At 41.1% G+C, this 12,563-nt stretch overlaps 1 protein-coding gene and 1 long non-coding RNA gene across 2 annotated transcripts in view; both read left to right on the top strand.

Moving 5' to 3' along the window:
* LOC311037530 overlaps window positions 1-12,563 on the top strand; it is a 439,052-nt gene that overhangs the window by 264,961 nt on the left and 161,528 nt on the right. The gene's annotated exons all lie outside the window — the stretch shown is intronic.
* The window catches only part of wdr7 (WD repeat domain 7), a 165,434-nt gene continuing 158,994 nt past the window's right edge, over window positions 6,124-12,563 (top strand). The window contains exons 1-7 of the mRNA XM_084046715.1: window positions 6,124-6,234; window positions 9,003-9,174; window positions 9,658-9,764; window positions 10,279-10,357; window positions 10,896-11,070; window positions 11,849-11,925; window positions 12,030-12,149. Of these exons, the coding sequence (XP_083902841.1) occupies window positions 9,016-9,174; window positions 9,658-9,764; window positions 10,279-10,357; window positions 10,896-11,070; window positions 11,849-11,925; window positions 12,030-12,149 (717 nt within the window). The 5' untranslated portion in view covers window positions 6,124-6,234; window positions 9,003-9,015. The remainder of the gene's footprint in view (window positions 6,235-9,002; window positions 9,175-9,657; window positions 9,765-10,278; window positions 10,358-10,895; window positions 11,071-11,848; window positions 11,926-12,029; window positions 12,150-12,563) is intronic.

Consider the following 12,563-nt stretch of genomic DNA (forward strand, 5'->3'; position numbering starts at 1 on the left):
TGCGTGTGTGTGTGTCATGGTGGTTACTTCATCTAAATTCCATTCCGCTGGTGTGAGGCAGATTAAAGATGTGAACGGTAGCTGTGTGACTGTTTCCTGTATGTATGCATGTGCATTCAACAGGAAATGTAATGTACACCACAGCAAGTACAGTATGTTATAACGCCAATTACTACCAGCAACATGCATACCATGACTATATGACTAATAATACCACTTCTGTAAAAACTATTACTAATTATAACTCTCTTGTCTCTTCTTATAGGCTAAGTATACTATGACTATTATCAATACCAAAGATGCTCTTATTAAATAGTCCAAATCAACAGGGATTCCAATAAGGTGCATATAAGCCAAACAGGCCCAGTGGCGGCCTTTCCTATGTTTCACCCGTTTCAATTGAAACGGGCCCCCAACCTCAGGGCCCCCCCCCCCCCCCCCCCCCAAAAAAAAAAGAAAAACATTTTTTTTTTTTTCTAAATATATTTTTTGACTCACATCCCAGTCCGGGACCCGCCTCTGGCTGGCCGACGTCCAAGAATTTCATGCAAGAAGATGATGTAGATCTGATTGAATCAGGGCTCAGCTCAAGTGAATCATGTGAGTGAGTTGTTTTAGCTGTCTGTCCATGCTGGAAGAGCAGATAGCCTAATTAATTTATTTCGAAAATGCAGCATTATGGATTGTGGAAGCAAACCAACTTCAGTCCACACATTTTTTTTTGGGGGGGTGCATATGGGGCCCCCATATGAGCTCTTGAAACGGGCCCCCAGATCATTAAGGCCGCCCCTGAACAGGCCTACAGCAAAGACAAAAGGAAAACTTTTTTACAGTATAGGACATATATGACTACTACTGTACTGTAACTGCTACATAAGACATAACACTGGCTCACAAATGTACTAGTATTATAGCCAAGCCTAATACTAAATAAAACATAAAACCATAAATATATCACATGAAGTAATTTAATCATAAAGCACATTTGAACTTAAACTAGTTGAATCGGAAGTTTAATGCACTGGTACCGACACAGTAAATACAGCATAAAACTGTGCTCCATTTTAATGCAATGTACAATACACGTTTGGTCTCCCATGGGGAAGACCAGGGTTCAGATCCTGGGTAGGACATGAAACTATATGGAATGCAGCTTTAATTATTGCCCGGCGTTCCAAAGGTAATCTGGTTTCATGGGAATGTTGTCAGATGCATCAGTTCTCAGATATCAGAAATGAAGTGTTCTCTAAACCAGTTCTTTCATGTCAAGGACCCCCACATTGATATGTATGTTTATCCCCATACAAGATTTGTTTGATATATATTCAAATTCTTTCACATTTATTCGAGATTTCTTGAAAATAGCAGATCTACTAGCTTTCAATGCATCACATCGATATTTTCAAATAGCTGATGTACATGTAGTATATAGGGTTAAAGTAGTAACTGATTTTGATGCTATATTAACACATTTTGCTGGGGACCACCTGGAACACCCTCAAGGACCCCTGGGGGTCGCCGGACCCCCACGGAGAACCACTGCTCTATAAAAAGAAATGATGTGCAATGTGCAATCAGGATTGCATTGTGATGTGATAACATATTGTCCAGCCTAAGGCCAATGCTCATAAGACGCACTATTTATCCTTCAGGAAATTGCTGCAAAAACCACAGTTGGGTAAATGTAAGTAGCCTAAGTAGTAAAGAATAGAACATAAATGAGAAGAACATTAACAATATCCCTACAAATCACAAACAATATAAGAAGAATTCAGAGGAGTACTGAATGACTAATAATATAAATAACATTTTTATTTGGGTATTATGCCGAATCCTTGGGAGTTTGTATTTTTAAGTAACCCAAGATTATGTGCATATTATACCCACATGCCAACTGCCAGATCCTTAATGCATATTTTGCAATGTTCCTGTTCCACCGTGTGAGAGTGCTGTTACTGTATGTATATGCATCCACATTATATGCTAACTGTTCTATCACTAGGCAACCTCATTCTGGTCAATAAAGTGTCTCTGAGGTGTAAAGCAGGGCAGTAACCACACCGGTCACTGTTAGGGAGGACACTGTTAGGGGGGGCACCGTTGTTCTGTGATCACAATTACCATGGCAACCGAACCCAGCAGGAAGGTGTTAAGAGATGTGTGTGACTGTGTGAGGCTGCAAGACAGAAAGGCTGAGTGATGAACATGAATAAGAGACACGTGTAGAGTATGAGTGAGAGAGGAAAATATGTCGTTCTCGTGTGTGTGTGTGTGTGTGTGTGTGTGTGTGTGTGTGTGTGTGTGTGTGTGTGTGTGTGTGTGTGTGTGTGTGTGTGTGTGTGTGTGTGTGTGTGTGTGCGTGAGTGCGTGTGTGTGTGCGTGTGTGCGTGTGTGCGTGTGTGCGTGTGTGTGTGTGTGTGTGTGTGGGTGACAATGTAGATTGTAGATTAAATGCTACAAAAAAAGTGTCTGGGTTATTTATCTCTGCTGGTATGTGCATGTGCGCTCACTTGCTACAAGTGACCAAGTCACAAGTTGACGCGGAACCAGTAGATCATCAACACAGTATTATGGTGCTAGTAAAGGCTGGCAAGAGTGTGTTGTTACTGTTGTACTGTTGTTTTATGGTCGTTTAATTCATCCATTCATTCATTTTTAAAAACTATGCTTGCACTTTGTGCACCCATGTGGCCCTCACAGCATCGGCCAGGACCAGTCAAAATTGTATTCCAGCCTACGTGGCTGACAGGGGCTAAAGCATTATCTCCGCCTCCTGGCCTTCCGGCCTGGCAGAGATAACTACTGGGTAAAGCCTCAGTTTTGCTTACTTCAACAACAACAGCTGGACTGAATGTGTGAGTGTGCCAAATGTGTTTGGACTGTTATAGTTATAAAATGTAATGACTGGATACAATACTGTAACTGCAAAAACATGCACATGCACATGCACACGCACGCGCACGCGCACGCACACGCACACGCACACGCACACGCACACGCACACGCACACACACACACACACACACACACACAGTCAAAATGATAGTCTAGTGCAGCTGAGACAGTTGACCAGGGGCTTTCTGTCTGCATGTGTGTCCTGTATGGGCCTGTCACAGATGACCTCACTGTGTAGCAATCCCCTCCATACACTCTCTCTACTGTAAACACATCATGTACTGCTTCTGCAGGAGAGGGTGTGTGTGCATGTGGGTGTGTTTCATCATCTGTTAGCAGACCCAGTTTGTCTGAGGATAATTTCTAATGTACGGTTAGATTATCATGCATGACTTATGGTGATTCCCTCCTCACAGTTACCAAAGACAAGAAGAATTGCATTCACACTCCATGCATGCAGTCTCCATCAGTGCTGGAAGAAGTACTCACACGTTTTACTCAAGTAAAAGTATCAATACCACTTAATCAATATAGAAATACTCTGTTACAATTAAAAGTTTGGTAACGTTTTGTAATAATAATCCAAATCAAAAGTAATTAGTAAATAAAGTTTTCAAATAAAAGTAGTGGAATAAAAGTACAATATTTGTCTCTGAGATGTAGTGTAGTATTGTCAATTGGAAATACGCCAGTAAAGTAAAAACACCTCAAAATTGTCCTTGAGTACATGTACTTAGTTACTTTCCACCACCACTGGTCTCCATGAGGCTGCTGCGTTACACTGAAGCAACAGTGTAGAAAACTTTTAAAAAGTCAGTCTCTCCAGCTCTTTAGTGCAATGGTTTTCAACCTTTTTCGCGTTAAGGACCCCCAAATTGACACATATTAGCCCACGGACCCCTAATTGAAAAAATATGCCAGGGACTCCACCATTTAGGTTTATTGGGGGTCCCAATCGACACTGTATCACCATCATCAGTGTTCATTTAACTCTGAGAGCGTACAAAATGGAACCAAATGTTCCATTTGTAGTTACAGACATATAAGGGTCAATTTGGTTCCTAACTATTAATTTGGCTGGGGACCCCCTGGAACCCCCTCAAGTACCCCTGGGGGTCCCCGGACCCCACTTTGAGAACCAATGCTTTAGTGAACCTCCCCTGCTCCTGTTTCCCACAGCTGAACATAATAACACTGTTCACCTCCCTTGAAAAAAAGCAAACTATAAAGGACTGGGCAATGGAGAGGCAGAGGGAGCGAGAGAGAGAGAGAGAGAGAGAGAGAGAGAGAGAGAGAGAGAGAGAGAGAGAGAGAGAGAGAGAGAGAGAGAGAGAGAGAGAGAGTGGAGTATCAAGGCTACCGTGGCCTCATGAGGGCATATCATTTTTTGAGGGGCAGAAGGCCAAACTGGGGGGGGGGGGGGGGCAACAGCAGCCATGGCCTTCATGGCCCCTGTGAAATTCCTGCCCCTCTGAGGGACTGCTCCATATCTCCATATCATTGACTTGTTTTTTCATCATAATCATTGTTTAGGTTGTGGTGTTATTCACTCATATATATTGTATGCGGTATATAGTAGGCTTGTAGATCAGCTATTTCAGCATTTTTTTTAAAAAAGGTTGAAAATGTACATATCAAATGTTGTACATCACATTTTTCAACAGATACATTTATGAAGATGAATGGAAACGAGTTATGTTATGTTGATTATGCAACATAATTGCAAATAATCTCAAATAGTTGTGATCAGATTCAGCCGATTATGTAATGATGTTGGTTTAATGATGGTGATTTATTTATGTGTACTTTTTATAGACTTCAATATAGACTTCAAATCAAAACAAAACATTCAAAGGAATTATGTTACTGATAGACAGACTATATGAAAAGCTCTATGGAGAATCAGTGACACTGACTGACTAATTATGCTATTGTAGCGTCCCCTGGTGGACAGAGGCTAATATTAACAATCAAGACAGGAACCCATCGTAAAAAAGAAGAAGAAAAACAGCGCCCTCTGCTGTTTCTTTTAGGTACAATGTGATTAGTTCCACAGAGACTTTGCTAACATTAATACAACACAAAAAGAAAATAATAATAATAATAATAAAAGTAACTGGATGGGAGAAATGAAGGTAAACACAGAACAGCAGTATTATAAAACCCATTAAAGACAGGTACACTATCTTTTTTTTTTTAGCAGAAGTGTCAAAAAAGTGTGCAAGAGCAGAGGCATTGATTGTAGCTATCTTTCTTTAGCTATTATATTTCACTTGTCTGTGTACATGTGCACTGCAGTAACATTATGACTCTGCTCACCTGATGCAACTAAAATATCCTTCTTCTTGAGTCCTTCTTGACCAGTTCAGTTGGCCAGCTGGGAGCTGGGTACTTTTTCACCTTTACATTTAATCTTTAGGATCACTAATTTTGCTAATTCTGATGTCAGAGTTAGCAAATCATATTAAACGGTCACTCACGTGTTGTAGGACTGAAAGTTAATCATAAATTGTAAAACATATGATGATACAAAGAAAAAAAATGCTATTTCTGGGAGGTGTTACGTGTGCCTTCCCCTTGTGTTGTCAGGTAAAAATAAACACCCTGCGTATGTCTTGCAGGGTTGCCATGTCCGCTTATCATAAGCGACTTTGGCCTTGTTTTCTGTTAAATTGCTTGAAATATTGGTTGTTGTGGGGGCTTGTTTCTAAAGCGTAGTTGCTTATTTTGGGCTTGTTTCCTAATAGTTGCTTAAAGCAGTGGTTCTCAAACATTTTCATGTCAAGGACCCCCAGATTAATAGGCCTATGTATTTGTCCACAGACCCCCGTCTGAATATATTTTATGCCAGGTATTCGGACCCCCATACAAGATTTGTGTTGTTAAAATGTTTCAAACATATATTCCACATGTTTCCCATTTTATTCAATAATTATTTTGAAAATAGCAGATCTACATGCTATGAGCTTGTAGATCTGCTATTTTCATAATAGCCATAATAGCCAAAGTATATATAGGGCTGAAGCGTTTAATATATGTTTTGTAATAATAATCAAAATCTACAGTACCTAGAGTACAATATTTATAGGTTTTAAACTTTAAAGTGCTCATGCGGCTTCTTTTGGGCTTTTTTTCCTAGACCTGGTTGCTTATTTCTCCCACAAGCAAAATCTGGCAACGCTTGCTTGTGATCAGCTGACCAGTCAGGTGACCAGATGTTCTGACACACAACTCCATTATTATCAGGATTATTTCCAACGCCACAGCACAGACACGACAGAATCCCTCTTCTTCAATATAACACGGAAATGTTTCAGTAAAAACCCTGCTCTACACCTGGTAATGAATGCATCCTCTATTCACTAGTAGTAGTAGTTTATTGTGTCTTTATTTGTGTTGTCATTGCTAACCCAGGAAGCCTCGACATAATGCAGGTGTATTCATGTTTAAAGGTCTAACGTTATGACCATATCATCCTCTCTGCTCTACTGCGTTTGGGCGCAAAATACCAAACGTAAAACAAAACAAAAACAATAGCCTTGTATTCAACTTGTCAAGCGGTTGTTGTAGGTTATTAACGTGCTATGGGTTGGAAAACCTTTAGCGTTGAATAGCATTAGCTTCGTTTCGTTAGCCTCCGTCTCCTTGGCTGGCTGGACCAGTGTGACCAGTCATGTATGACAGTGGTTTTCAACCTTTTTTCGCGTCAAGGACCCCCAAATTGACACATATTAGCCCAGGGACCCCCATTTGAAAAGATATGCCAGGGACTCAACCATTTTGATTTCTTGGGGGTCCCCAATCTACACTGTATCATCATCATTAGTGTTCATTTAACTCTGAGAGTGTACAAATGGAACCAAATGGACCCGTTAGGGTCCATTTGGTTCCAGTTGTACACTCTCAGAGTTACAGACATATAAGGGCCAATTTGGTTGCTAACTATTCATTTGGCTGGGGACCCACTGGTGGTCCCCGGACCACTGGTTGAAAACCCCTGTGTTATGTGTCTGTGGACCCCCATGTCGAAAGAGTTTGTGCCAGGGGACCCCCATAAGAGAAAATGTGTCAAAATATGTCAAATGTTAAGAAAATATAGGGTTTCCCCTATGAGCTCACAATGTGTCACAGCTTTTGGAGCTGCTATTTTCGAATAGCTAAAACAATTAAACGGGGCATAAGTGTATAACGTGTTCTTCATCTTGCTGGGGGACCCCCTGGAACCCCATCATACCCCTGGGGGTCCTCGTCGGACCCCACTTGGAGAATCACTGATGTTGTGCATGGCTGTGTGTTGTTGTTAGGCCGACAGAGGTGCCTCTTAAAGGTGGACTCACTGTTATTGCCCTGGGCCCCTTGGAAAATACATTTTCATGGAGGTATAGGGTGTCCCACAGATGGCTTAGGTCTTCCTTCCCATCCCCCATGTGTCCCCATGACTCCTCAAATAATGTTCAATCAATATCTGATCTGATTGAGTCAGTCAGCCTGTCTCTTCAACACATTCCTGTTCAGCAGCTTGGCCTCAGCAGAAAGGCTGATAACAGCATGTTGGTGCCACATTGTGAGTTAATTTCGCACCAGTATAAAGTGCTATACCGTTAGAAAATAAACACATGAAAACGGTGACTTATCACTCAGGCAACACCAGAACTTTTGCTGCCAAGTGAAAACGGCCTCTCCCATTGCCATTCCAGCAAGTTATGCTAATTATTTTGGCTGGAAAACGTCTGGCACTGTAGAGAAAACGTGGCTTTACTGGATGCATAGTACAAATCCTCAGTGTTAATTTAACTCAGAGAGTGGTTCCATTACCGGCTTCAACTGGTGAAGTGTCCTTGAGCAAGACACTGAACCCCTCACTGCTCCCGATGAGCAGGTTGGTGCCTTGCATGCTTGTTTCCTCCGCCACGGGTGTGCGAATGGGTGAATGTGAAATACAACGTAAAGCCCTTTAGAGAAAAGCGCTATATATAAATGCAGTCCATTTACCATTTCCAAATGTAACAAAATAATTTGGTTACATTCCTACGAGACACAAAATGGATAAATGAACACTGAGGATTAATTATACTGGGTGTTATTTTATTTGATCGGTCTTGTGTGTGCATCTAATATGGTAAATGATAAACTGGGGGGAAATCAGAGCTTTGTTGGCATAATGCAATGAATCTGGTGCAGCCCACCATGGCTGGGGCGCCATCCGTTGTCTTGGAAACAAGTTTTGACAGGGGAAGTTCAGTTATGGTGACAAAGTCCATGAAAATGTCCTTACTTTGTAATTACTCTCTTAATGCACGCATGTCGTCAAATTAGGTCTGTACTGTAGCAGTTAATCAAACTAATGGATTTAATTGATTGCACATTGTGAGCTTGCAGAATGCTTTTTCCGGTATTTCTGTGTACCACCATTATATGACAAATTTTAAAGAAAAGGACTTAAGTGGTTATTTAGACTAATCAATTTACCGTAGTTTATTATAAAACATCAATTCAAATATTTTTGCATTTAATTTGTAGATTAATTATTTTGAAAAGAAACATGCTTTTCGATTAATCGATTGTTCAAAAAAGTAGTAAAAAAAAAGTAGTAAATAATCGCTAGTTGCAGCCCTGCATCAAATATCATCCTGATGAAAATGCACAGTTGTGCAGCATCAGTAATGTCTGTTGACTCGTCCAGATGGAGGGAACACACACATTCACACACACACACACACACACACGTGATTATGCAATGTCCCTGTTTGCCATATGAAATGTACACATACTGTATATGCTGTACCTGTTTCTCTTTCCTTTAATGTTTATTTATGCTAGCTATGCTATTGGTTTGTAAGTATAATGATCATTTTCTGTCTTGTTATTGTAGCACTCTGTGCCGTGCTATGAGCTTGTATATCTGCTATTTTTGAATTGCCAAAAGAAATCTAAAAATGACACACAGATGCGTTCCCGGTCTAGATGGGTTAAAAGATACTGTCTGCATAAAGGCTCATGCTCGCTTACATCTCACTTTCCTTTTCTCGCCATTTCCTCTCTCTCTCTCTCCCTCCTCCCCTGCCCTCTCTCTCTCTCTCTCTCACTTCCATCCCTGCCATCTGCAGACAGATCACCACAATGGCGGGCAACAGTCTGGTGCTCCCCATAGTGCTGTGGGGTCGCACGGCCCCAACCCACTGCATCAGCAGCCTGCTGGTCATGGACGACTTCAGTACCATCATCACCGGCTGCCACGACGGACAGATCTGTCTGTGGGACATGACCCCGGAACTAGAGGTGAACAATAATAATATCATGATGATGAGTCAACCTCTTCTCTCCAACATAATCCCCCTCCCCCAGTGCTAGGGCTGTCACGATTACAAATTTAAGTTGACGATTAATTGTCACTCAAATAATTGACATTCATTTTGTGTTTGGCATTGAACATTGGAAGATATGAATACAATTTTAATTTCTGTTTGCCTATTAGGCTTCGTAATCAAAAATTGCACAGGGCAGATATGACAAAACTTAAATATACAAAGAAATTATTGACACATTTAATCATTTTATACATGTAAAAATAGCAGAAATAAAGGATCTACAAGCTTACAACGCATGACTTTGTGACGCGTTGTCCCAGCAACACAAAATTTGGGTACTTGAGTAAATGTACTTAGTTACTTTCCACCACTGCTTGTTAGTAGTATTGGCACTAACGACAACTATTACTACTGCAACTAATAATAATAATATCGATATCGTTGTCCTGTCTAGATCTGTCCCCGGGCGATGTTGTTTGGTCACACAGCCTCTATCACCTGTCTGTCCAAGGCCAGCGCCTGCAGTGAAAAGCACTATATTGTCAGTGCTTCAGAGAGCGGGTAAGTGCGGCTTTATTAAGTTCTTAATAAGCTTCTCATAGTTGCTTTTTTTTTAATTGCACAAGAAGTTAAAGAAGTAGTCGGTCATCTGCAGTTATGCGGCCAACGTCTCCTGATTTCTAACAACTTTCATACCTGGCTGGTATGCCGATTTTGGGACACCAAAAATGTTGTTTAAACATAGCTGATCTACTAGCTTACAACTTGTGGTATTAATATTAATTGTGCTATTTTTTAATGGAGGGCTTGAATGGTTAAATAAAACAAAGTTCAGTTCATGTGTGTATATTTAATTGTTTGCTTGTTATTGAAGTTTAATATATAGCTATACATAAGTTTATATCTTACACTATATAATTGTGTTTTTTCTTATTTGTTCGCTTATAAGATAAACGTTCTCAACTAGCAAGTTTAATCAAATGTAGGGTTTTGAGATTAATTGATACATTTGCTGAGCCCTAGTTATTCACACTGTCTATATAAATCAGGCTCATGTGTCCATGTGTGTTTGTAGGGAGATGTGCCTCTGGGATGTGAATGATGGACGTTGTATTGAGTTCACAAAGCTGGCCTGTGCTCACACCACCATACAGGTACAACACTGTTACTGTTTACCTACTGTTTACCTTTTTTAACGCACGCACGTACACACACACACACACACATACACACACACACAAACAAATCTACAGTAGTAGGGATGGGACCATATGAAAATTACATGTCACGATTATTGTGGCAAAAATAAGTGCGATTAATAATATCGCGATAATCAATATATGCTTAAAACTCAAAATGCCACTTTTGTTAACCACTTCAATCCCCAGCATCCCTATTCAAGCTCACAACGCTTCTTTACAAGACAGTTTTATCAATAGAGGGTTTAAGTGGTACTGTGGACAATTTCACGATAAATTTGAATCTCTGCGATACGATTATTGTGAGCGTTTTTTATCACGATTATCGTCCCATCCTTAGTTATAAGTGCTCTGAAAGGGAGAGTGGGGTGAACCTTTACATCAACAACGTTTATATTGTTGCTCATAAAAATATATACCCCCTGCTCGAACCTTTTCTCTTCCCTCTTTTTTACACTCCTTCCTCCTGTCTCCCATCTCTCTCTCTGTCCAGTTTTATCACTTCACCATCGGGACTGAGCGTGAAGGCCGCCTGTTGTGCAATGGACATTACCCAGAAATCCTTGTGGTGGACGCTACCAGCCTGGAGGTCCTCTACTCCCTGGTGTCCAAGATAGCGCCTGACTGGATCAGTTCCATGAGCATCATCAGGTCTCACCGCACACAGGGTAAGACAGACAGACAGACAGACACTTTGAAGACCCCTGATGTACATGATAAAATCCTCTGTGTTAATATATATCAATTTGTAACTCAGAGAGTGAAAGTAACACTGAGGACTTTAGAGTGTACAGTATGTATGTCAGAGATGTAAGCCTTGTGTCCCATTTTATCCCTGGACCCACTTGGGTCATGAGGCCGATAACCACAAATATATGGTTTTGAACATCGTCCTAACTCAAGTGGATGGTGGAGTTCACAGTCACATCACGACGATAGTGGCGAACGATATCATTGGGGTCGCTTAACGATTTGAGAGCGATTTGATAAACGACAGCCTTTCAAAATCCATCTGAATTTACAGGGCGTCAGGGTCAGCACATCACTCACATTCAAGTTTAACATGTGTACAGAATGTTATTCATCAGTGTGGAGTGTGGACACGGATGTAAGCAAAAGCGGTCTGGGGGGAGAGGGATTTCTTTTTTTTTAAATTGATGGAGATCTCTGTCAGTGGCAGTCAAGTGTTGGATTTGGAATGACGGAGAGCTCCGTCAATGGCAGGGAATGTGTTAACAGACAACATAGTCTGGCGTCAGTCAGTCAGTCAGTCAGTCGTAAAACTAATGGCGAAACGGACAGGTAAAAACTGAGTTACCTGCTAAGACATGCAGACCGTTTTAATTTCTATGTCTCTTTGTATATCCCCCATCTCTCTCTCTCTCTCTCTCTCTATGTCTCTCTATGTCTCTCTCTCCCTGTCTCTCTCTCTGTCTGTCCTTACAGAGGACACAGTAGTTGCAGTGTCAGTAACTGGGATTCTGAAGGTGTGGATCGTGACCGCTGAGGTCAGCAGGATGCAGGTTGGGTTATAATAATGTCATTTACACAACGGTACATAGTATCATAATAATACTTGCAGGGATAATTATGGTCTAATATCTCCTCTCTCTCTGTTCTGTCTCAGGATTTAGACCCAGTGTTTGAGGAGGAGTCGAAGCCCATCTACTGTCAGGGATGTCAGAGCATCTCCTTCTGTACCTTCACCCAGAGCAGCCTGCTGGTCGTCTGCTCAAAATACTGGAGGGTAAAAAGAACTCACCTTTTTTGACTACGAAGGGTGGCCGAGAACCTTCTAAAACCTGAAATTATGCTTTATTTTGTTTACTTTTCCATTACTGGAGAGGTTTGTCATAAAATAAAATAAAATAAAAAAAGATATAAAAGCGAAAATAGCAGATCTACAAGCTGATCGGAAAGGCTATTTCCGAAGGATTTCGAAAGTATACGTTCTGGGCTCAGGGAACCCAGAACTAGCCTGGTAAACCCTCCCTCCGGAAATCTCATTTTCATTTGATGTCAGGAAGGAGTCTGGCATGATCGCCCATTCTGCAATATTGGCTGCGGGCTTGGAGTTGGGCGGGAGTAATACCGTTGACTGACAACCCCTTCAGCCAATGATCGTTTTTCCCCTTCAGCCAATTGCAGTGGATTTTTACGA

Source organism: Gymnoscopelus microlampas (genome assembly GCF_963454915.1).
Source record: "Gymnoscopelus microlampas genome assembly, chromosome: 21".
NCBI classification, from domain to species: Eukaryota; Metazoa; Chordata; class Actinopteri; order Myctophiformes; family Myctophidae; genus Gymnoscopelus; species Gymnoscopelus microlampas.